Source organism: Lacerta agilis, chromosome 1 (genome assembly GCF_009819535.1).
Source record: "Lacerta agilis isolate rLacAgi1 chromosome 1, rLacAgi1.pri, whole genome shotgun sequence".
Lineage (NCBI taxonomy): Eukaryota > Metazoa > Chordata > Lepidosauria > Squamata > Lacertidae > Lacerta > Lacerta agilis.
The window spans coordinates 83,243,978-83,268,146 of record NC_046312.1 but is presented as its reverse complement, the minus strand read 5'-3'; the positions used below and the strand labels follow the sequence as shown (position 1 = coordinate 83,268,146).

At 45.4% G+C, this 24,169-nt stretch overlaps 2 protein-coding genes across 9 annotated transcripts; one reads left to right on the top strand and one right to left on the bottom strand.

Annotated features, from left to right (window-relative positions):
• Positions 1–14,519, bottom strand: GLB1L (galactosidase beta 1 like). 7 transcript variants are annotated; one of them, XM_033160310.1, is made up of 17 exons: positions 14,422–14,519; positions 9,835–9,982; positions 8,775–8,947; positions 7,849–7,999; positions 7,394–7,454; positions 6,813–6,907; positions 6,110–6,290; positions 5,959–6,017; positions 5,234–5,355; positions 4,804–4,844; positions 4,575–4,693; positions 3,299–3,373; positions 2,730–2,819; positions 2,503–2,616; positions 2,178–2,309; positions 1,406–1,612; positions 1–523 (listed from the first exon to the last, which is right to left on the bottom strand). In XM_033160310.1, the coding sequence occupies exons 2-17, from the start codon at positions 9,886–9,888 to the stop codon at positions 305–307; spliced, it is 1,893 nt and encodes a 630-aa protein (XP_033016201.1). In that variant the 5' UTR covers positions 9,889–9,982; positions 14,422–14,519; the 3' UTR covers positions 1–304. The 7 variants fall into 7 exon arrangements, 6 of the variants coding, with proteins under 6 accessions (XP_033016201.1, XP_033016210.1, XP_033016186.1 ...); XM_033160319.1 differs by lacking the exon at positions 14,422–14,519 and adding an exon at positions 13,538–13,601; XM_033160295.1 differs by lacking the exon at positions 14,422–14,519 and adding an exon at positions 12,610–12,961.
• On the top strand, positions 14,431–22,456 carry STK16 (serine/threonine kinase 16). 2 transcript variants are annotated; one of them, XM_033160359.1, is made up of 8 exons: positions 14,431–14,534; positions 15,922–16,034; positions 18,078–18,297; positions 19,523–19,656; positions 19,935–20,055; positions 20,841–20,936; positions 21,654–21,775; positions 21,852–22,456. In XM_033160359.1, the coding sequence occupies exons 2-8, from the start codon at positions 15,949–15,951 to the stop codon at positions 21,988–21,990; spliced, it is 918 nt and encodes a 305-aa protein (XP_033016250.1). In that variant the 5' UTR covers positions 14,431–14,534; positions 15,922–15,948; the 3' UTR covers positions 21,991–22,456. The 2 variants fall into 2 exon arrangements, with proteins under 2 accessions (XP_033016250.1, XP_033016245.1); XM_033160354.1 differs by lacking the exon at positions 14,431–14,534 and adding an exon at positions 14,991–15,135 and having other exon boundaries at positions 21,852–21,990.
• The last annotated feature ends 1,713 nt before the right edge of the window (positions 22,457–24,169 follow it).

Genomic DNA, 24,169 nt, shown 5'->3' with positions numbered 1-24,169 from the left:
TAGGTGTATGAATATTTAATCCCAAGGTCCAGTACCTAAAACACCATATTAAGGCACCAAGAGTCTGTCCATGGTAATGTGCCCTATACAGCAGCAGCTGTGAAGGATACTTCGCTGAAGGGTTTTGAATACTTACAATCTGTTTCTAGTTTTGTTTTTGTTTTTTGCCTGGGCTACTCTTTAAAAGCACAAAATCTTCATCTGACAGTGCCCTCTATTCATTTGCCTCCTACATTGTGATGGTCTTCCCCTTGGAGTAACACATGCAGATCTCAGCAACTTCGTAGCTGGACAGTAGTTCCTCTCACTTCCTGTCTTTGTGGGTGTAGTTGTAGGTAACATTGAGAAGGGGGCGGGAAACGAAAAGCACTTTGGGATTATCTGGGGCTTCCTGCAGTTCGAGAACAACGAGAGTGTTGATGGCTGAGCCACTGAGGAATGAGCCAGGCACAAAGAGAGTTTGCTGCGGTCCACGAACTGGCCAGAACCGGCCCAGGTTGAAACCATTGATCCAGACCTGACCCTGGGTGAAAACGTGAGAGGGGCTTTTATAAGACAATACATTTTTTGGAGCACCATGAAACACTACTCTTCTTGGTTCCAACAACCACTTTTTTATCTACTGTTATTTATGCCCAGATCTTTTGAAACAAACACAGCTTGATGGGTGCAGTGGGAAACGTGTTTCCTTCAAAACTCGTTGCACAGATTTTAAGCACAATCTCTTAGGGAGTAGGTGGGCATAGACTGACTTTATGTCCATGGTCTTAACATTTAATATACCACTAGTTTGATACTATTACCCTTTCTCCAGCCACTGTTTTAAGATTATAAATGTGGTGTAAGAGCAGCAACTAGCTGTTTGGGTGGCAGGGGCCCCTTTGCCCATAACTAGACACAGCAGAAAAGCTGAGGGAAAGAACATAGCTGTCTCAATGAAGTTTGGTCTACTCATTATGATGCCGTAGAAATAGAGATATGAAAGCTAGAAGCTAAATGGTACCTTAAACCTAGGTTATGGGTGCAACAACGGAATGTCTAGGCGCCCTTTTTATAACAAGAATACAAAGCTGAAAATGAATGAGCTGCAGCTAAAATATTACATTCATTTTTCATATGGTCGTCTACTCCTGCCCACCCCCCTAATATTCTTAAGAGGGTCTCTTCTTCATTCTTCAGAGAATAGCTGGAAGTGGGGAGGCAGAAAATGGTCCTCCTTTCCTTCCACTCTGCAGTTTTAATCTGAAATTTTAGGCGTAGTACTATGCCCAGAGCGCAGAAACTGCTTGCACTAATGAAATTCCCTGTCACAAATTGTGCCTAGAACAATGGGAGTTTTGAGCACTGGTGGCTATCAGTTTAATAAATAAATAAAATTGTGGAGTTAATCTGAGGATTGCAGTACCTTGGTCCAACCTGGGAGCTTCAAGTAGGAGTCCTCACTGATGCCCGGTGTTGTGAATGTTCCTGTATAGAAAGCAGGTCCTCTGTGCCCACTGCTTGATCGGGCAGTTGGTGGCCATGCATGGGCTACAGCTGTGTCTATATCCAGGGGGTAGATGATCCAGTCACTGAGTATGGAGGTACCCAGTGTGATATTGTGGATCAGACCCTGGGCACAAAGATAAGTTAGAGGCAGGTTAGGTGCAGTCGAGAATAAGGTTAGAAAAGCACCCACAGGAGAAGATGGTGGAGTAGATAGCTGGCAAATAACCAGCACAGCAGTGCACCTCAACACCCCTGAGTATTTTGCCATTCACATTATTGACTTGAGTCGCATCAGATCTTGCAGCGACTAAAAAGTGAGACTGCCCCACTTCAGCTCTACTGTAGCCCATTTCCTAAGGCAGCACAATACAACATTCCAAAACGCAGAGAAGGCTCTCACTTCTTTCATTAGACTCTAGCCCAGTGGTTCTCCACAGACCACTTGAAAATTGCCGAGTGCCTTGGTGGACCACTTAATGACTTTTCTTCCTGTGGTTGCCATAGTAATATGCTGATTATGACTGTACAGTATTACAATTTGAATTCCATAGTTACTCCCGTATGCTTATGAGACAGCAGCCTTTAAGTCCATGCCAACCATGCATGCCTTCAGTGGACAATAGTGGAAGTGTTATCCTTCAGCCAGCTATTCTGGCAGTAGTAGCCCCAGGCTCCCTTTTCAAATGCACCTTAAAGTCACTGTCATTGGCCCCAAAGTTGATGCGACCCATGCTCTCCACCACCAAGTCCAATGTGTCCCCAAGCTGGCCCGATATATTGATCCCATTCACTCTGTCTCTTTCCAGTGTCCCCTGGTACTCCTGAAGCAGGAAAGAAATAAAGTTAGCTGATGCTCCAATACAGAGCTGAAGCAAAGCTGTGTGCTCCAGGCTCTGACCCATCCTATGAAAATGCAGTGAACCAGAGTGTGGGCCTAGGACTTGTTATACCCTTCAGTTTACTTAAGTAATAATCTTCCCTACCCACTAGGAAGGTCCCCACTCTCCACCTTACTCCATTGAGCAGAACGTAGGCAAGATCATGGACCCCATTCCCAGAGGCACTGAGCAAGGCAGACTCCACGATTTCCTGTGGTAGAAGGGTCCGGTAGAGCATGAAGCCATGGGCCTGGAATGCAGAACAGAATCCGCAAGAGGTGTCAACTGCAATCCCACTGGGGACTCTTAAGCAGAAATAGCCATGGGCCTTTGCTGACCCAGACTCTTAATCTACTTTCTTACCTGCTTCAGAGCTTCAAAGGTGATAGGATAGGAGGAATAGAACGGCAAGGAAGGCGAGAGAATGGCAAGAACATCCAGCAAGGCCACACGCTACAGAAAGGAGGATGGGTTCATTTATTGCCTTTAAATTATTTAAGTATCCTCCCCTCCCCACCCAAATGGCTATTGTTAATTTTCTTATCACCCCAAAGCCAAGGATACAGCAACACTAAAAACAGGATAAAACAAACAAAGATTGTAGAGTCAATCATAAAATGCTTTCAGAAATAAAAACCACTTTAAGCACAATCGAAAGATGAGTCTGTTGTGTCACCACCAAGAAGGCCCTGTACCTATCTTTACATGTGCAGTCTCTCATATACCATCATCACAGAGGGTCCTCTGCTTTCCACCAGCTCCCATTTCACTTCCTTCAGACTTCTCCCCAGTTTGCTTTCCTGCCTTACCAACTTGCACCTCAGCTGAAACACACTGAAAGTTCAGGAAGGCGCCCACAAGAGAGCAAAATCACTCCATTATCCAACCAAAGACATGCACTTGTAAGGGAATGGTTTCTAGCTCTCACTCACCTGAGGTACGGATACATAGCCATATGCAAACTTCGGGGTAGGGGGTGGCATTGGTCCTGCAGGCAGCTCCTGAAACTGAAGTTTTTATTTTAAAAAAAAAAACACCATGTCAAGGGAGTTGGGCTGGTAGTTAGGGAAGCAAGCTAGCTCAAAACATTTTGCTGTCAGAAGCAGAACACCAGCAGACCAATCACCCAGGCTAACTCATTTCACCAGTATCTTGTGATGATAAAGGGGGGTAGGAGACCCTTGCAAAGGTACCCAGAACTTAGAGAAAGGGTAGGATAAAAATAATGAAAACTAAAAGGACCTTGTATTTCTGTGCCTGTGCTAAAGTACATCATCTACAACTTCCAAACCATGTATGGCATGGGTGCAACAGGGAACAAGCCCCACTGAGTAGGACTAACTTTTGTGTAAAGATGCTATGCTGTTAGAACCTCTTACATGCGCACACGCGCGCGCACACACACACACACACACACACACACACACAGTCTCTCAAACACTTGTTCCCTCTTCCTCCTCAAATCATCTGCTTGGCTGGTGGCTGCTTATTTATTTTATTTATTGCATTGATTCATCACTTTCTACAAAAATGTCTCAAAACAATTTACAAAGTATTTCAAAATACCAAACAACTTGCCAACCATTTAAAAACCAGGTACACAGAATAAATATAAAATACAAATGTATGAAGATCTTCTTCCAAAAGCAATAATAAAAAGGATTCCACCTCATTAAAACATTAGCATCAAAAACAGGTCATAAATCATACCCATAGAACTATACAGTATAGGTTAAGAACCAAAAACCTGGGCAATCAGAAATGTATTAGCTCTGCATCTAAAACCAGACAAGGTTGGCACCAGGCACATGGTAACAAGTTACTGAACTGAGCTTGGTGTAAATCCAACTCTAATCCATACCCTGTGTTTGCATACATGCACCCACTTCAGTGGTACTAAAAGCTCAGTGATAAAATAAGTGCCCCCTTTTACTTCAGTAACTGCATTCCACCCACTGATAGAAGAGGGAAGAAGAAGAGTTTGGATTTGATATCCCGCTTTTCACTACCCGAAGGAGTCTCAAAGCGGCTAACATTCTCCTTTCCCTCCTCCCCCACAACAAACACTCTGTGAGGTGAGTGGGGCCGAGAGACTTCAAAGAAGTGTGACTAGCCCAAGGTCACCCAGCAGCTGCATGTGGAGGAGTGGAGACGCGAACCCGGTTCCCCAGATAACGAGTCTACCGCTCTTAACCACTGGATTGTTACCTTGCTAATGACTGAGCGGATGATATACAGCTTGTCAGTAGGGTCTCCAGCCTCTGAGAGTGGTGCGTCATAGTCATAGCTAGTAGTTATGGGTTTGTAACCATCCTTGTAATCCGCACCTGGATAGAGAAGGTGTGAGAAAAAAGTACCTCTTATGTGCCCCCCAACACCTCCATCATCTGGCCAGAAGCTAAGTCTCCCTAGTTGCCCTAAGAAGCCAGAAACTCACCACTCCAGTAACCAAAGTTAGTGCCGCCTTGGAACATATACCTGAAAGAAAGTCAGATATCACAGGAAGTTACCCTCCTATTTAAATAAAGGGACAATGACAGGCAGTGGAATAGGAAACAAATAGATGTGAACTAATGTGGTGCAGCAGTTGGGGAATGCTTTGGAATAGAAGTGTGCTAGTCTTTGGCCTAGGGCACTGTCTAAGACCATGCACCTTACTCTTGTTCTGCAGGGGAAATTTGTCCACTATGGAAATGGCCAAAAAAGACGTGAAAATGTGTGCACACACCTTTAAGGGCAAAATGAGATGTTCACAGTTAACAAGATGAAGCAAAGAGCTACGGATTGGCATCTTGGCACTAGCTCTTGTTTCTTTGTACAATCCCTTGTGCCCCACTGCCCACTCTCCCCTATGGCCTCACGGTTACATGTTGACGTTGGCTCCCACTTCTAGAATCGTCTGTAGGCTGTGAGCCACTTTCTTAGCACTTTTTGTGGAGTGTGCCTCACCCCAGTAATCCAGCCAGCCAGTGTAGAACTCAGAATTCACCTAGGAGGAAGGCAGAATTAAAACATTTATGGAGCAGTAGCAGACAGGTCAATTCCATCACTTCTGCTAAAGTAATGGGAATAGGAAATACCAAGTTTCCTCCCTCCCGTGTGTTGGAATCTCATTGTACCAGACGGAGATTTCCTCACACCTATAATGCCCAGGACAGGCTATGTGGTGTAACTGTAGCTTTCACTGCAACACTGGGCAATATGCAACTTCCAACCAATTTTTAGTGTGATAAGGTCCACAGCAATGGGATTGGATTATGGCTCTGGAATAATTTGCTTTCATGCAATGAAGACAGGCCAGCTCATAGCCTATCAAGAGGCTCCTGAAAGCACTGGACTACAAGCTCTATGGTCTCATAGCTCAGTAACTGCTGGGGCAAATGAGGATTTCACATACATGACTCTCTGGCTGCCTTGGAAACTGCTTACAGAAGGGTCATGGCAGTCAAGTATAAGGGGTGGAAATAAAACAGAAGATGGCTCAGTTAAGACGCAGCCAGATTATTTTTGGAGATGGGTGCCAAGGAAGAAATAAGTATAATTTAAGGCATGAGATGCCATTCTTCTACATGGAAAGGCCAGACCCTCTCACCAGTGGTCCCTTTGGCTCAAACAGTCGCTGCAGCATAAATGCTTCCGTCACGTTTTCTTCTGTCAAAGGGCAAAGAAAGGAGCAGAAGTCAAAGCAAGATTCCTTCCTACCTCTTACCAATCGCATCAGAGCTCATCCAACATCACTCTACCTGGTCCAAAGTCCACCGTGGCATATAAGCCCTGCAGTGCCCCACACTTGAGCTCAGGCGCTGAGGTGCCATCCGTGGTGAAGAGCACAACTTCCTTGCCCAGGTAGGCACGAAAGACAGCCAGTAGGTGGCGCATGTAGTTATAGTCGCAGGCATAGTAGCTCCCATATTCATTCTCCACCTACCTGGGGAACAGCTGGCATTAAAGAAAGGTGACTCAGAGCCCACACCCTGCCCAAAGAAAAAGGCGTGTGATAAGTCTTTGTATAAAGCCTCTCCTGTCAAGCACTGGATCTGCAGGATGATGCCCAACCCAATTTGCACGGGAGGCTGGTCACCCAAATAGGTGCACCTCCGCTCTTTGTAAAGGAGGAAAAAAATACTGTTCTTGAAAGTTCCCAGGGTGCCTGAAGGGCTTTATTGTTTACAAGTCCCTCCTACTGGACAGAGGGAGGCAGGCACAAAGCAGTGGTTTAAGGCAGGGGTGAGCAGTCTTCTGTCTTTGTTTTTAACTGAAATATTGAGATCCACCAAGTAGAGCCTGGTGTAAAAGCTATACACTTGTACTCCAATAGTAAGTTACTTAGGGCTCAGTATGGTACATGTTTCACATCAGGGAACCTCTGAAGGTGCAACCAGAGGCCCAGGAACACACCAATGCCTGACAGGAGCCTATGCTGAATAGCGCCTATACTGCACGCACCTGGACACTGATGATGTTGCCTCCATTGTGGTAGAGATGAGGCTTGATCTTGGGCAGCAGGACTTCCAACCATCTGTCCATAGCTTGCAGGTAATCTAGGAGCATGAATCAGCTTGCTCAGCCAACAACTGAGGCTCCTTTTCCCTATTTCCAACACCTTGCTAAGACAAGAATTGGTAATTGTGGTACTGTGTACAGAGAAAAGGTCTGGAAGTGCCCTTTGGCCATTATATACCACTCACATGGGCTGCTTTAATTCTGTGGAAGAGACATGGAAGTTGGAAGGCCCAGATGACTGGCCCTCTAGCAGCCAGAACCACACAAAGACACCAACCATTTAAGACTTACGACCCTCCAGGTCTCGTGGATTATAATTCTGATCATTCCTGAACAATGATGGCTGGGGTGGATGGGAAATGGAATCCAAAAGCATCTGGAGAGCCACAGGTTCCCCACCACTGATCTTTTTGCAAACCGTTCTGAGGTTTTCTAATCAAGTGGTATATAAATTTTATGAAATAAATCTACAGAATTGAACGTGAGATCCAGAGGGTCTGCCCTTCCCTCTAGTTCTATCTTACCTGAGTCAGTTGTGCGCACGACAATATCTGGCTTTGTCAGCAGCCAGGATGGAAGGCCACCCTAGGAAAGAAGGTCAAGAGGTAAACAGTTCAAATAATGTCAGGGTCCATAGTTGCTCCTCTCCTGCTCCAAATCAATAAGAAATGGTCGAAAGGTCAGAAGGCAAGAATCCAGGGTGGAAAAAGTAGGTTTCAGATTTGTTATCATAAAAAAGTTGCTGAAGCCATGAGAGCAAGAAAATGTGTAGAGATCAAGAACTGGAAATATAATGAAGAGAAAAAGTTGAAGATTAAAAACCAAGAAAGGTAAGGCAAGGTAAGGAGTTAAAGAGGATAAAATGATCAATAACTTGCTCAGGAGAGGCTAGCAACCCTGTGTGTGAGAGTTGAATTGTGCAGCATTCAGGTACTGTAAATGAGTCTTAGCCCATCTGAATCTTTTGCCCAGCACTCACCATCTCCCATTCAGCACAGATGTAGGGTCCAGGTCGCAAGATCACCAAAAGGCCTAACTCGGCTACCAAGTTCAGGAATTTTTCCAAGTCTCTGTCACCAGAAAAGTTGTAGACACCAGGCTGTGGCTCATGGTAGTTCCAGGGCACATAGCTGAAGGGTGAAAATACACATTTCAGTTTGAAATAAGAAGCTGAGACAGGGAGGATACACCCCAGAAGATGCTTGAGGATTAACAGGGCAGGAATTTGTTACACTTTTTATATTGTAATTTTATGTTGTGAACTGCCCTGAGATATACAGACAAAGGCTGGTATACAAATTAAATACTGTACATCACACTCACACACACACACACACACACACACACTTATGGCCTGCTGTCCAGATCCAAAAGAGGACACAGCTCTTGCACCTTTAATAGTTGTGCAGAAGAGGGAATTTCAGTAGGTATAGTTTGCATAGCTACCCCCACTGACATTTCCTCTGCAATGTAATTATTATAGGTGCCAGAAACACCACCCATCTTCCAACTTTGCAGTTCATCTACAACTGGTTCTCAGTCTACTATGGCCAAACATTTAAATATAACAAGGAGCAGAGGGGGCATGAACAGAATTCTTTCTCCCTCAGCTGTCAGGTTAGGATGAAGAGTGGAGGTCATTCCATTTTAAAAGAAAGCTGTACTGGAACAGGCTCATGTATTTGTCATCTTGGCTGCACGTTTTCAGTGCAAAGAACCTCCTGTACTTGGGCCAGCTCCACTTTCAGACAGCATAAGCTTCTCTGCTCTAAATGTTGGCCAGAGCCTGCAGTGAGGACTGTACAGTGAGAAAAATGGAGCACCTGTATGCAGTCATGAGCCTCTGTCCTTCACTGTGGCACAGAATAAGTCCCAAGAGACACACTTCCCCTTCTGGTCACTTACACTTGCACAGCGTTGAGGCCACTCATATACATCTTGAGGAGCCGATCTTTCCAATAGGCAGGTGGGACCCGGAAGTAATGGATGCTGCCTGAGATATAGCGAAATCTAGCACCATCTTTGAGGAAGCAGTTATTCACATAATCAATGCGGAAGGAACGGTCTGTTGAAGAGGCCTGGCATTCAGGACAGGAGGGGAAAGAGAATATGATTATTTTTTGTATAAAATTGAAACGTCGTCCCATCTCCTGCTGGGAGGATCAAATAGAGAATGTCATCCTCTTCCCCTCTGCCATAGCAAGATATATTTATGTCATCTCTTTGGCTATGGAACCTGGGTAGTAAGCTTGACACGGACTGTTTTGTGGGTAAGTCTGCAATGTGATTGCTTTGAAAATAATCCTCCTGGATTTATGAGACATTATCCAGATCCTGGAAGATCAATTCTAAGATCCCAGTCAAGATGTGCACCTGAGGTTCAAGTCTGACCCACTCCCTCCAAGACTTCAACACACACACACTTTAATCACTAGTTCACGTGTGGCCCATTTACTAAATCATAATTTGAAGCCACTCAAATCTCTGTTTCCAGTGCTATGCTTTACCCTCTGCAAATATTCACACACACACACAAAAAAAGTTTTTGTCATTTGGTTTGCCTTATCTTGTCCTGCCCCTGAAATTGTTTCCACTAGTACAGACTGCTCCTCATTACTGGCCAATTCACCAAGAATCTGACAGTTGGGAATGTAGCCACTTTCTCTCTCTGCCTTGCAGCCATTTTCTTGGCTGAATGGGATTTTTTTTTTTAAGCAGCATGGCTTGATTACATATTGGGGAACTCCCAATATGAACCCATTACTATACAACAGGCAAAATAATAGATGGCGGAAAGGAACCAGGAAAAGGTAAGGAAAAGCTTGAGCTCAGTTTGACTGGGGGGAGAGCATGTGGGGAATCTAAAGCAACAGAAAAGGAAATCCCTAAAATCCCCCTAGGCAGTCTAAGATGGTTCCATCTCAGCTGTTTCTTCCAAATAAACACCCTCCTTCTTGTTGCTTACCTGGCGTTGCAGGCCTCCCAACACCACCATCAAAACACACAGCCGCAACTCCATCTCTTTCGTTACAACTTCAGCCCGGGACAAGAGTCACAAGGAGTCATCACATGACAAGCTAGTGGGCAGGCCTGGTGCTTCCTCCGGATGGTCCCTGTGAGGAGGGAAGTAAGTAAAGACAGGCCTTATTTGAACAGAGAGGCGGAAAAGGGGAGGCAATGTCCCAGGCCAGCAACTATATGCAGAGTCAGTGACTATAAATCAGAGGAGGAAATTATGAGGAACAAAACTCCCTCCAAATCCAGGGGAGAGAATTATGAAGCAGCACAGAGGAACTGGAACACAGAATTGGTTTCCCAAACTCAAATTTACGGAAGTATGAGAAACATAAACTTCTTCAAATCATCAGAAACGGTAGTTTGTGCTGCTCAAAGTTATATAGTGGATAGAAGTAGAGAGACAGCAGAGTTGGCAGTGCACTGCACAGCTGTCTACCACTGGATCAAAAGCATCAATCATCTTGTTTTGGTAATGGCACAAAGGATTAAGGTTTCTATTGCTCTGTACACACCATGGATTGAAAGTATGTTACTTTTACCAAAGAGTCTTGGGAACTGTAGTTTGTTAAGGTTGCTGGGAATTGTAGCTACACGAGGGACAAACTACAGTTCCCAGAATTCTTTTGGGAAAGTTGGATGCTTTTAATATGTGGTATGTATGCAGCCTCAGGGGACTTTAATTCTCCCTTATACATATAGACAAAATGTGGACTTTTTTGTAAGTTAAATTAATTATCCAAATGAGCTACACCAAATGCAGTGATTACCCAAGGACTTGACATGCCTATCTAGTCTGCAACAGCAGAAGAATAAGTGAGAACATCTAGTCTGACCTCCCTCTGATAATTTAAGGAATGCTCTAATCTATGGTAATACTGGGGGGCTATTGCATTACAAATAACCAAATAATCTATTTGTTCTGAAGGCCATGAGTAATGGAAAATTTACCGGTTCTTCCCTCCAACCAGCAGCTTGTTGCAATGATTAATCTGCACGGTCTGCTAAATCCTGGGATCTGTCTTCTAATATGGACATGTCCGGTTTTAACTTCCAGCTGTTCAATTAAATTGTACTTTGACATTTAATCCACTATCATTAATCAGTGCTTATTTTTCTTTCTGAGAGAAGCTGCAAGATGGTTTTCCATTAGTCTCCTTTACTTTTTGGTTTGTTTGTTATAATCATTGCTTCCTTGGTGCCTTCCTGCTCCCACATTTAATACTGTTGCATCCACCCCAGTTTCTGAGCAGTGCAAGATTCCAGGGGTTCTAGGGGTTCATTTACCCAGGGTTTGTGTTTCCTTTGGGAATGAGGCAAAGTGAAGACTGCAGTGTCTTTAGGATATATGGCTTATTTACACATATATACAACCTGAGCCTACAATAGAAGGGTTTACAGCATTAACACCCCCAGAAGGCATTGCTTGTCTCATAGCCAAAGTCTTTGATTCCAGCAGAAATCAGGCCAGATGCTCCCCCCCCTGGCTTTGCAACCCACTGTTTTTGGCACCAGCTTCTAGTTCACATATCTCAACTCTCAACTCTGTCCTTTTGTCTTTCCAACCAGGGAAGGGAGGCCCACCCATTTGCCCTCTGGCACAGAGCCACCCCTTTGCTCCCTCAAGGACTTACACATAGCAGGCCATTACCAGGCTGAGCTGGCTATTCCAACAATTTAATCCACACTGGATCTGGAATTAAGAGGGGCTCAGTCATACAGCATACCCACTTCCAAACTCATAACAATACTAAAACAGGTTGCAATTTCTCCTAACAACAATGAATGTTAGAGACCTCTCTTCCTTGACCTGTGCACCCCACTGGCATAAATTGATCCTTTTTAAAGGAATGAGATGCTGAGCCATATAGTATTTTATAATACAAAGTCAGACCACTGGTCATCCAGACCAGAAATTGTTTACTCTATAGCATCTTTATAGTCTTGGAAAGACAGTAGTCTTTCTCAGCCCTGCTTCTTGAAATCCATTTATGTGGAGTCACAAGGAACTAAACCTGGGAGATTCTGTGGGCAAAGCGGGCTCTATCAGTGAACTCCCCAAAACAGAATCCTAAGAGAAACTCAAGTAACCGGTGATAAAATTATAGAGGTCAAGAGGACTGAAAAGCCTGCCAGTCTGCACCTTGCACCTTGTAGAACTATTCATCCACCAACCCCTCACAGTTCCAACTATAATTTGCCAAGAAAAAGGGAGCAAGTGCACTGCAGAAAGGTGCATGCAAGGCTAATAGTTTGAAAAGACTTACACAAATGGGTTGAGCTACACACTACAATGGAAATCCCAAATCTCCTAGGGTCCTTACCAACCTGACTGGTGTGAGGGGGATTCTTTCCCAGTCCCAAATATAGGCACAAACAAAACCTTGTCTACTAACTGAATGCTTTTCTTTTCTATCCAACACATCACCTATTCAGGCAGCAGACAATGCAGTTAAGGAATGCTGTCAATGGGTTTGACTCTTTATCACTTGACTGTGGCTAATTTTGGGTTGGTGGCATGTTTGTGGAGAAAACATACAAGAGTAAGTGTCATTTAATATCATTTTGGATATATTCTACCGAAAAATAAAGATAGTATTACCTGTTTGTTACACTATTCTATGAACAACTGTGGTACATTTTATATGATTATTATAGATTTGTTTTTCCTTCTTGTTGTGTGACATTTTAATATGTATTTTAAACACAACTTACAAAAACTCACCTGTCATCTAAAGAGCCTTTTACTTACAGGGCCTTTGCATTACTGTGTCCAGCAGCAGGAGTCATTTGTATACCCGCAGGATGATGCATATCTTTTCCACACCGGAGCTATATCACCTTTGATGTCACCACATTCCGTGCCACCTCACAAAGGGATAGGATGTTCTAGGAATATGGGTCTCATCAAGAGTCACAGACTGGTACAAGTTATGAGAAACACATCAGGTTCCAGAAATACCACCTTAGTTTTACTCTAAATCAGAGGGATTACTTGGACATTATATGGAGTGCCCCCCTTCTCATATTCATATTTGAGAACCGAGGAAATTAAATTATTTTTATCATTATCATCATCATCCTTAGTGGTAGTAAAATTAATTCTCCTTCATGTCTTGTGGGTGGCTGGTGTAGTGAACTTGGTGGGAGAAAATATGCATTGAAATATAAACTGTTACCAGGATACTGGAAGGGGGGTGAGAGATCTTTCCCACCACCACCACAAGCCTTGCCTCTCCATACTAGGAGGCAAAGACAAAGAGCCTCTGCTACCAAATGTAGCAATTCACTAATAAATGTTTCTATGTACTGTACTGGGTCAATGGGAAAACTTTAGAAATTCATATAAAATCACTGCAGTGATGGATTTACACCATTCCAACATTGTTCTACTTAGAAGGAAAATGGCTAGCAGGGGAGGAGCTTGGGACATGGGTAGGGGCAGCCATAATCCCTGAAGCCTGAAACCCATTACCATTACTCAGTGTGTCCCACTGCCTGGGTGATAATCTCTGGCATCCTGGCACCTGAGTACTAGAACAGGTAGTCATTCTAAGAACAATCCCAAACCCAACCTTAGTGGGTTGGGGTCTTGGTCAAGACAAAGGGTGTGCTTAATGTGGCTGGGGAAACAGGAAAATGTAAATACTTACCTTTGTTTCGCCTAAAGATTGGAAGGTGGAGGTCATGTGAGGGACAGGGCAAACCTGGTGCTCAGGTTTCTGCCAGAAGACCCCTTCCAATTTATGACATGTTGTTGTTGTTGTTTAGTCGCGTCCGACTCTTCATGACCCCATGGACTAGAGCACGCCAGGCACTCCTGTCTTGACATAGTTATGATAAATGCATGATGTTTTACTAAGGGTGTTATGGGTAATTTGGGAAATTTATAAAAACAGGGAGCCATCCTTTGTTTGGGGCTTCTCTCTGCTTCTTCCATGTGGTAGTCTTGTTGCAACAATAAAGATCAAGCCTACTGGCCGCTGATTTCCTTCAATCTCCTGGCCGCAGTCTCTTGCTTGTGACATGCTAGCCACCACCGACCTACCATACCTCACAGGGTTGTTGAGGATAAAGAGGGGGCCGCATATATGCTTCCTTTAGCTCTTTACAAGAGTACTAGGTTAAAAACGTAACAAAAATAAAATGTTGAAGCCTTACATAGGATTCAGAAGGGGTGTTCAAAAGGGGAGGGGTTAAAGAAACAAGAGGTGTGCAAATTTTATGAAAAAAGGAATAACAAATATTCACAACAACCCTGTGAGGTAAACCAGTGTTTATGACGGTGTGCATTTACTTGGGAATAAGTCTCACTGAATTCAACACATTTACTCCTCAGTAAACACGCATGGGAGACCAGAATCCACTAACCACGTCCAATCACAACACTCTGTCCCCTAAACTAGGACATTCTGCTCCTGAAACTCATTTTTTCCTCCCCTCCCCCCATTTCCTGTTCAGTTTCCTCCCTTCCACGCTCCCTGCCCTCTCGCTCCCGCAGCCCCTGCTCCACCCCCTTGAACGGTTGCTAGGCTACCTTCTGCGGGCGGCAGTGCGGATGGCGCGAAATAATGACGTCGAGAGGCGGAGTGCGCGGCTTCTGTCGCGCTCAAGCTCCCTCGGAAGCGTCCGTGCGCCGGACAGAGACGGGTGAGTCCTTAGCCCACTCCTCTTCGGCCCCGCCCCATCTCCGGAGGTAGGCGGGGCCTTAGGAAAAGTGACAGGGTCGTGGGTTTTCGCTATTCCTGGCTGCAGCCTGCTGGGGCCAGAAAGAGAGCTTCGCTTGGGCTCCTCAAGGCAGTGATTCAGCTCCCTTCCCCCTCATTTTGAGCCCGGGCTCAACTCCGGGAACCTAGTCCGAATGTCTGGGCTCAGCACTGGAACAAAATGACATAACAACGAAAGCGAACGTGCCTCTAGCCATGTGCAGAGTGTACCCCCCTCCGCTCGCGGCGGAGTCACCTTAGGCACCGCACTGCGGAGGGAGGGAGATGTTGATGACAAACCCTTCATCTCAGGAGCGCCCACGCGTGGTTTACTCCTGGGTGGTGGGGAAGCAGCTCTCTGCTGTTTCTGCCCATCCTCCACCTACTCCAGAATGCAGCCTCTCGTTCAAATTGGAATGATTCAATTGGAGGTCACTTGAGTAGGAAGCTGGTGTCATGTGTTTGTAAAGTGAGCTGTCGTTGCCAGCTGTCACCTGGAGAGAGAGGAAAAACTAGGTCTCCTCGGACCCCAGATACCAACCAGTGTTAGAAACTATTTAATTTACAAAGGCATGTACTGTGTTATAGGGAGCTTGCCATGGGTGCTTCCAAAATGTTTCATTTTATTACTTGCACTTTAAAAACTGTAAACTGTAACACACTGTTAGTAGCCATTCACTGAAACATTTTCACTTCCTCTCCTTGCCTGAGTGGAGTTCTCTGTGTTTATAATTCAGCTGGTGTCACGATTTAGACTGCAATCCTAACTCTATTTACCTAGGACTGAGTCACATTGGATTCAGTAGGACTTACTTGTGCCTAAGGTGATATGTTATGGGCCAACATAGGCATGTTGCTGCGTGGTATGGTGGAGGGATCTCATTCATTCTTTTCCTGCTCAGATGAAAAATTGGGTTTTCCCTTTCTCTAGGGTTGGAAAGGGGAGAGACTACTGTAACTAGACATATGAAGTTGCAATCTCATTTCTACGTTTCCATTGTATTTGTTATATTATGAGTTGTATCCAATGAAGCTGTCCCATTCTTGCAAGAACTTCAGCTTGTGCAATGGAACTTGCCCTCTTTCTGCATCCTCCACACATATCCTCTGGGTTTCTCCCCCAATCCTCAGGAGCAGATTGTGGGGTTGAACATGGGAAGAGGAGGGGAAATTCTAATGCACAAGCAGAAGTCCTTGCAGGAACACAAATATTTTGTTGGATGCAGCCCCTTCAAATTGTTAATGCTGTTAGCCATCTTGAGCATCATTTATGAAAAGGCAGGAAACAAAATATTATAAATGAATAAATATTGCTTTCTTTCCCTCTGTAGGACCTGAAGGATGTTGGAGCAACCATCATGGGCCAAGCCCTATGTATCTGCTCAAGGGGAACCATCACCATCAATAACAAACGTTACCTTTTAATCCATAGACTTGGGGAAGGGTGAGTATATGACAACTGAGGACTAAGCTTTCATGCATCTCATCTACACATTGAGCACTGTCATTGTTAGCAAGAGATAAAGCTGGAAGGTACATCATCTAGAGTCCGTGAAGTCCAGTGGTGAAGATTCTTTGGCACTCAAGATGCTGTTAGATTGCAGCTTCCATCATCTTTGACTATTGTTCATATTGGTTGTGACTGGAGGACACATATTCCCCATCCCACCCCATCTACCAAATCCACTGCAGAGGCAAATCACCCCTCAAATATTTTATTCATGCTTTGGTGTAAGCTCCTTTGAACTTACCTCTAAGTAAATGTGCTTAGGATTAAGCTGCAAATATTTCTGCAGACAGCTACAACTACTCTGAACAACTTGTTCCGTTGCTTACACATTCATTACAGTTGGAAAGTTTATTCCTGATATGTAACCAACGTCTTCTTTGCTGCAATTTGAACCTGCTGGTCTTCCTTCAGTAGTCTTGGTAAACAGACATCCTCCCTCCTCTATGTCATCCTTTAGATAACTAAAACACACTGAACTGCTAGGCTGTCAGACCAGCTCAGTGGTGGTGGTGGTGTTGTTTTCTGATGACTGTAAATGTCTGATGTTTCAGATGAAACTGCAGGAAGCATCAGGATATAGGGTGATCTATCCCAGGGCCGTCTTAAGCGTATCTAGCGCCCTGGTTCAAAGATTCCTCCGGCGCCCCCCCCCCCTTTTCCAGAGTTGTCAACCCAGCCAGGACCATCTTTAGCATACGAGGTGTGGGGTGTAAAGATCCGCCCAGCACCCTCCCCACCATATACTCCTGCTACCCAGATGGCTCCAAAGGAGAAGCAGTAAGGAGCCCACGGGCTGAGGGATCGGCTAGAACTTTTTGCCAGACTCCCCAGGATGAGTCTGGAAGGTCAGACGATGCAGGAGCGGGGTTTAAGGGGAGGGAGGAAAGGAAAGCAAAAGTTATCGCCCGCCCCCCAAGCCAGCACGCTCTCTCTCTCAGCACGAAGAGGAGGAGGAGGCAGCTGTCAGTTGCTGCCGGGCAAACGCTGAGCAACGGAAGGGGAAAGGACACGGCTGCTAATTCATTCCTAGCCGCGATCTGAGCAAACACAGCAACCGAAAACACAAGACAAATGGGTGGGCAGTAAGACCCTGAGGCAGAGGCAGGAAAGCTGCACACTGCAGCTGTGTCTTAGAGGGAAGAGGGATCGGCCTCTCCGCCCGCCTCCCTCCCGCTCTGGCCGCCCCTCAGGAGGGGGGTGGGCGAGCGGGGGATGAGGGGCATGGCGCTGGAGCGGCGCTGGGCTTTGCGCGCCCTTCCAGCGCTCCAGCTGGGGCTTGGGGAGGCGAGGGCAGCTGGCTTGCAATCCGCCCGCCCGCCCGCCCACCTGTGGGGGCGGGTGCGGGTTGGGGAGGGGGCGCCCGGTATGCTGGCGGGCTCGCGGGGGCGCCCCTGGGGGGCCCAGCGCCCTGGCGCACCGCGCCACCAGCCCCTATGGATGAGACGGCTCTGATCTATCCTCCAACCTTCATTCTCAATGGGTTAGGGGCACTTTCAGTGTATGGTTGAAACCCTCATTGTTATTGATAAACCTGTTAAATTGCTGTGTATTTTTGGACTGTTTGCCAGCTGTGGTGATGGATAGAGAGGAGCACAAATACTTTCCTGTGCCACAGCATGAAATTAATGCCTTATTCCTCAGTTGATTGTTGGAGGGGAAGAAGGATGCATAATTTCCTCTTTTTAAAAATCTCCTATTCCGAGTTTCCTTCATACCGATGACAAAGGAATCCTCAGCTTCCCCCTTCCCCATGCCCTCTCTCATTTGTGCTGTTGTCACCCTTGATCTTGTGTGCACACAAAAAGCTAAGATCACACCAAAGTGATGACAGCCTCAAGCGAAAAAATGTAATGGCACTATTTTGTGAAATTAGAGCAGAGGACTGTGCATGCAGACAGCAGGAGAGGAGAAGAAGAATCCTTTATTTTCCCTACCAAGCTGCCTGCTCTGTTCTTGACATACCTCCTCCCCACACAGAGGTTTTAGCTATGTGGACCTAGTAGAGGGGCTGCACGATGGGCGCTTCTATGCACTGAAACGCATCATATGCCATGACAAGGATGATCGCCAGGAGGCCATGCATGAGGTAGAGATGCACCTTCTCTTTGAGCATCCCAACATCCTGACCCTGTGTGCACATGCCATGGTGGAGAGGGGATCCAAACACGAGGCCTGGCTCCTGTTGCCTTTCCTCAAGGTGAGTGGGGTGTAAGGTGCAGGTGGATACAGCAGCGCATGCTGGGAAATGTAGTATTTGTGGCTACATCATGCAAGGCTGGGAGGTGTTGTATACTGGGACCGTAGTTGCAGAGCTTGGTCTCTTCCAGCAGCTGCCTGGTTCCCACCAAGGATGGATACATTAGGCCATTTTCAGGATGGAGCCACTTGATGTAGCCCTGCTTCTACACCAGTTGCAATCAGTCCCATAGCATTTATTTATAAAATTGTTTTCATCTTGCCCTTTGGACTCCCACCTAGGTGGCCTGCAATCACAAGTTAAAAAAAATAAACCAATAGAGGTTTCCCAAGGTACAGAATGGAAAGGGTGTCATCAGCATATAGATGGTACCCAATCCCAAATCGTTGGATGACCTCTCCCAGTAGTTTCATGTTGGTACTAGACAGCATAAGGGACAAGCTGAAACCTGAGATTCATCTCCTTTTTGGCTGCCATAGCCTCAGGGCGCATGTTATTCTCCTTGACTTCTACTGGCCAGATGCCAGAGCTGTCCTCTGTGGTAAAGGGCCTCCGTCTGCTTTTACAGACTTTGCTGCTTCAGTTTGAAAGGATTTAGTAACATGGCAGCACATGACATTTGGTGGCAGCTGCCACAATATTCAGGGGATCAGATAATCTGATCTGGTTTTTCTCTACACAATGGGATGGGCATGGCAGCACCCCTGTGAAGTCAGCTTGGAACCTCAGGTATCCATTCCTTTCCTAAATTCAGCCCAGATCAGTAAGCTGAAAGCAAAGGTTGTCTTTATTGTAATTTTACTCCACTGTCCTGTGCTCAACTGTGCTCCCACATTTCTGCTATGCTTGCATTTTGGCCCTGGCAGAGAGTTCCACAAGAATAGTCACCTAAAAACAGCAGACCCCAGCAGAGTGATAGGGCAAGTTCAGAGCTGGAAGCATGGTGACCCATAGTCAAGCAGGAATAAGTGCCTTTTGGAATGGTTAGGCAATCAGGATGGCTCCAAAGCCGCTGTCCCCAAAAGCTTTCTTTGCATCTTCTCGGTTATATTGGAGTGGGGATGGTGCCATCTTCTAGGAAATCACTTCCTTCAACCCTGTTCAGGTGGAGGGTTTGTGCCTAAGACATTAAATGCACTAATAGAGGATCTCTTCCTCATCCGGTATTTTTTGGGGAGAATATGTGTGATCCCCATCACCAGCATGCCTGGGCTTCTCTTTGCAGAGAGGGACCCTTTGGCAGGAAGTTGAAACTCTGAGAGATAAAGACGCCTTCATGCCGGAGGAGAGGATCCTGGCCATCCTTCATGGCATCTGCCGGGGCCTGCAGGCCATTCATAACAAGGGCTATGCACACAGGTGAGAAGCTGGGTCTAGAAAGCATGGGGCATTTGGACCGTTGGAGCAGAGCCCATGTGTGGGGAGGGCAGAGGAAGTGGGTGACGTAGGTGATCAGTTGTAGATCAGTACTGACAGCACCGACACAAGAGTTTGCAAAGGTAAAGGACCACATTTTGACATGGAGCAGTATTTGCAATAGGGGAAGCCAGCGCCTGGGGACGTAAGAGGTTCAAAGCTGACTTCGAAGCTCTGATTGTTCTGTGGCTGGACAAATCAAGGATCTTTTTTTTCCCCAGAGACCTGAAGCCTACAAATGTGCTCCTGGATGATGAGGACCAACCGCTGCTGATGGACCTGGGCTCTATGAATCAGGCCCGCATTGAGGTGCAAAGCTTGCGGGAGGCCATGACTGTTCAGGTAGGAGGGCAGCCTGGTGAAAAGTAAATGGGAGAATAGCTGCTTCCAACAAAGATGGTGAAGAACCCTCTAAATTAGATTAATTGTAAAAGGAGCTCGGGCAGGCATCAGTCCCCTCAACACCTGCAATTAAACAGAGGAGTGGAAGGGAATGTTAGCAAGTGGTGATCTCGTTTGCCCATGCAAAACAATCAATGTGATACTATGCAATCTTTGCTTCTGTAACATGGAAAATTTCCACAGAGGAAAGAGCAGTTTAAAAAAACTTCACGAAGTTCTCAGAAGCTACCTATTCCTCAACTAAAGTCACCATAAGTTGTGTCTCTAAAAGATTAACAGCATTCCCCCTTCCATCCCACATGGCGTGGTTAGGGCTGCAACAAGAGGCAAATAAACTAACATATCAACTGTGATGGGTCATTAATTTAAAAAGTTATTATCATCTTCCTCATAAGTAAATCATAATGTCTATCACTTCAAAGTATATGTGGAATTGAGAGTCCTGTGGGCAGGCAGAGTCCGAGGTTTTCTTCTTTTCTCTGGTAAGCTGCAATCATTCACTTTAACGCTACTGTCACTACATTAAATTATAGGCATTGCAGGAATGTTCCTGAGGAAAAAAGTTGAGATGAAGGCCGCCTGTTTGACTTTCTCTTTCCCTCTCCCTCTCTCACACACTGTATTTGAGATTAAGTTGTTGTCTTATTTATTATTTATTAAATTTGTTAGTCACTTTATATTGCCCAAAGCAACCCAAAGCGAATTCCCTCTAATTTATTTTGCAGGACTGGGCTGCCCAACGTTGCACCATCTCATACAGAGCACCAGAGCTGTTCACTGTGGAGCGTGAATGTGTCATTGATGAACGTACTGACATCTGGGTAAGGATCCTCCATTTCCCTTTAGGGGGAAAAAAACCTCTTAAGTCACCTAAGTCAAAGGATGCAATACCCCAATTTGTCCCTGTGCAAGGGAGGGAGATCCTGTCCTTGAGGTGCCTTCCCATTCAAGAGCCAGCTTTGTCCCTACTCTCTACTTTCTTATTTTGTGTTAACAGTTCTGTCTGATTAGCCTCGAACTGATGAAGCTTTGTGGCGAAACCTGTTGCTAATCCAGAGGACAGGTCTTCTTTTACTCGACCACCTGTGTTGACTTCATCATGGTGGTGATTATATAAGACCTATGGAAGAACATTTCATCCAGCTCCTTCCTTCAACCACCCATGTTAATTTCATCAGGGGGGTGTCAACCTTAGACCTACTGAAGAACTCTCCATTTAGTTCATCTTTTATAAACTGTTTTGAACCTTCTTTACATTTTTCTGTTGGCATCAGGACACTGTTAAATGCTTGGACCGTAGCCATTTGTTGAATGGTTCAGTTATTCAGACATTGGAACATTCACCGAGCATATAATCTATTCCATGTGTTTGGCAGAACCAGTATTGATCTGCACATGGCATTGTAACATGTTTCTGGTTGTGTGGTCATTAGTTAACCTTTATTCAGCTATTATCCTAGTAAATTCCTTTTTTACATTTATTAGCCAGTTTGTGGTGGTTTGTTTTGGTTTATTATTCATACTCTCACCTTGCTTAGTCCTTAGGCTGCGTTCTGTACTGTATGATGTTCGGAGAGGGGCCTTACGACATGATCTTCCAAAAGGGGGACAGTGTGGCTTTGGCGGTGCAGAACCAACTCACCGTGCCCCAGAATACCAGGTAAGGAATGGCTGTGTGGAAGGAAGGTTGTCCTTGATCCAAGACAGACCAGGTACAAAGTGCCTCTGAATTTCAGGTACTCGCCTGCTTTGGAACGCCTTCTCTCCTCGACGATGGTGGTGAATCCCCAAGAGCGCCCATACATTGCTGACATCATAGGCCAGCTTGAAGCGATACAGCCACCTCCCACCGGGCAGGACATGACACGCATCTGAGCCCACAGTGTGTGTGGGGGTAAGCATAGAGGCAGCAAAGGAACTGAAGCCCAGGTGAGGGACCTCCAGTGGTTCAAAGTTTACAGGAAAGACTGGACAAGGCTTCATTGCATTCCAATTCCGTGCCTGCCTCCTTCCTTCGGAAACTCTTCCGCAGTGGGGCCATCGCCTGCCTTGGAACTTGCTTGAAGGTCCTCCTGCCATTCTCACTGGTGGCCTAGCATGCACCTTACTGGGCTTCACCTGCGCTGTAGGCTGTTGTCAACCACCTCCCCAAAGCAGCAGGATGCTGCTCTTACAAGGGACCAAGATACCTCATCACCGGCTGGGAAAGAGAACCCAGCATTCTGTACTCAAGTAGCTTCTAGCTGAATGATTAAGAAGCTGATGTCCTATTTGTTTTGGTACAGGCATGTCTTCCGGGCCTGCCTTGTCAAATAAAGTCTTCATACTCAGCTGTATCAACGTATTTTGTATGTGATTTGGAAATATATAAACTTGGGGGGGGGGCAAAGAGGGAGGTGGGGCAACAATGGTGTAGTTCTCTTACTCCTTATACATTTGGCTGCTACTTGTACTCCTGGTAGCTTTACCATCTTTTCTGTCTAGAAAAACTGCATTGTGTAAACATTACATTTGTGTTTTATATACTTTATGCTACAGCTGCTAATTATTCAGAGCTGAAAAGATCTGTGTAGGGTAGGAAATCATGTCCACCTTGACCAAAGGGCAAGTCAATTTTCAGAGCAAGAGTTGTGTTAAGTCTGTTGGAGCAAACTCACAAGAGCCTTAAAAGACCTTGAAAGCTCATGTTATTATTGCATCAGCCTTCATGGATGCAGGCAGGGGGAGGCACACACACACCCCAAGTCTAGAAACATTTCTCATTGATGAAAAGTCAAATACAGTATGATGTATTTGGTCTCAGTACTAAGCTTCTGTGTATGTGAAACAGAACACACATCAGGCACTTTAGCCGCGTGTTAAACAGCAAGGATTGCAACTGTTGTTAGTGCAGTTAAGGCATTCAGACTGAAGAGTGTGTCAGCAATGTGAGATTCTTTGGCCTTTCATAAAGTAGGGGTTGTACAGAAAGGGGTTCACACATCCTCCACCACCCATTGCGAGAGTAGGTAAAGAGGGAAGCTTCTAGTTTGAGATTCCTATGCTATATAGCCCATGTATAGTCAAAGCAGCCACGGGGGCAGGCAAGGAGAGAGAGGACTGGCTGTCTGCCTGGTATGGAGGGCAAAGCAGAGCTTACAGAGGCCTTGCCAAACCTGACTTGCAGCCAGCACATTTTCAGGTTGGGCGTAACCACTCCTTCTCTTCCACTCAGTGCCCCCCACTCCTTCGCTCCTGGAAGAATGAATAAGTGCTTTGTCCAGAGAAGCAGCAGCCAATAGAGGAAAAGCAAACATTTTTCATCTGGAGTACATAAATCCTACACCTAATTTCACAGTTAAGGTGAGGCCCACTCCAATCTGTCTTGCTGATCTCACTGGCCTTTATCTTTAAAACTTTGTATGACTCCTCGCTTGTCTAAGAACTGGAGCCTAAAGCGTTCTAGGCAAGGTATGCCTACAAGCAGCTTAACATTTGAAAGTGGGGCTAGGAGAGGGTACAAGAGAGCAACATCTTCAGCAGAACGTGCACTAGTCTTTGATTTTATGGTTGAGAAACCTAGAAAAGTACAACTCAGCATTTCTCCAAACTCTTCAGGGGATGCTACTCAGTGTTTTATGGAAAGTGTGGGGGAGAGAGGTTTTGTAATAGCTTGATATCCTACTTCTGCTATCTTCAGGAGTTTTTTTGTTGAAAAAAACTAGTTATTGTCAGAATATGAGGCAAAACAATCTCCAGTGCCATGAAAGGAGGTGCATAGAACTGCCTACAGTCAGTGAGATTCCTCACTTTTATTTGTCCCATTTTTGTTTGTTAACCTCATTTCACTTCCCTAATTCCGATTTAAAGTTTTGTACCAAATCGGGGTTTGGTGGTGGTGGAGGAGCAGCTTGGAGAAAAGAATATGCTAGTATGCATGATTTGACTACATCGCTTTTATTGGGCACATAATTTGTTTTAACTTGATGGTGAATAGGTATAAGACCTGTCTAAAGATTATGGGGAAGGGCAGGATATAAATTTAATAAAAATTAATAAATCCAGGCTCATGCCC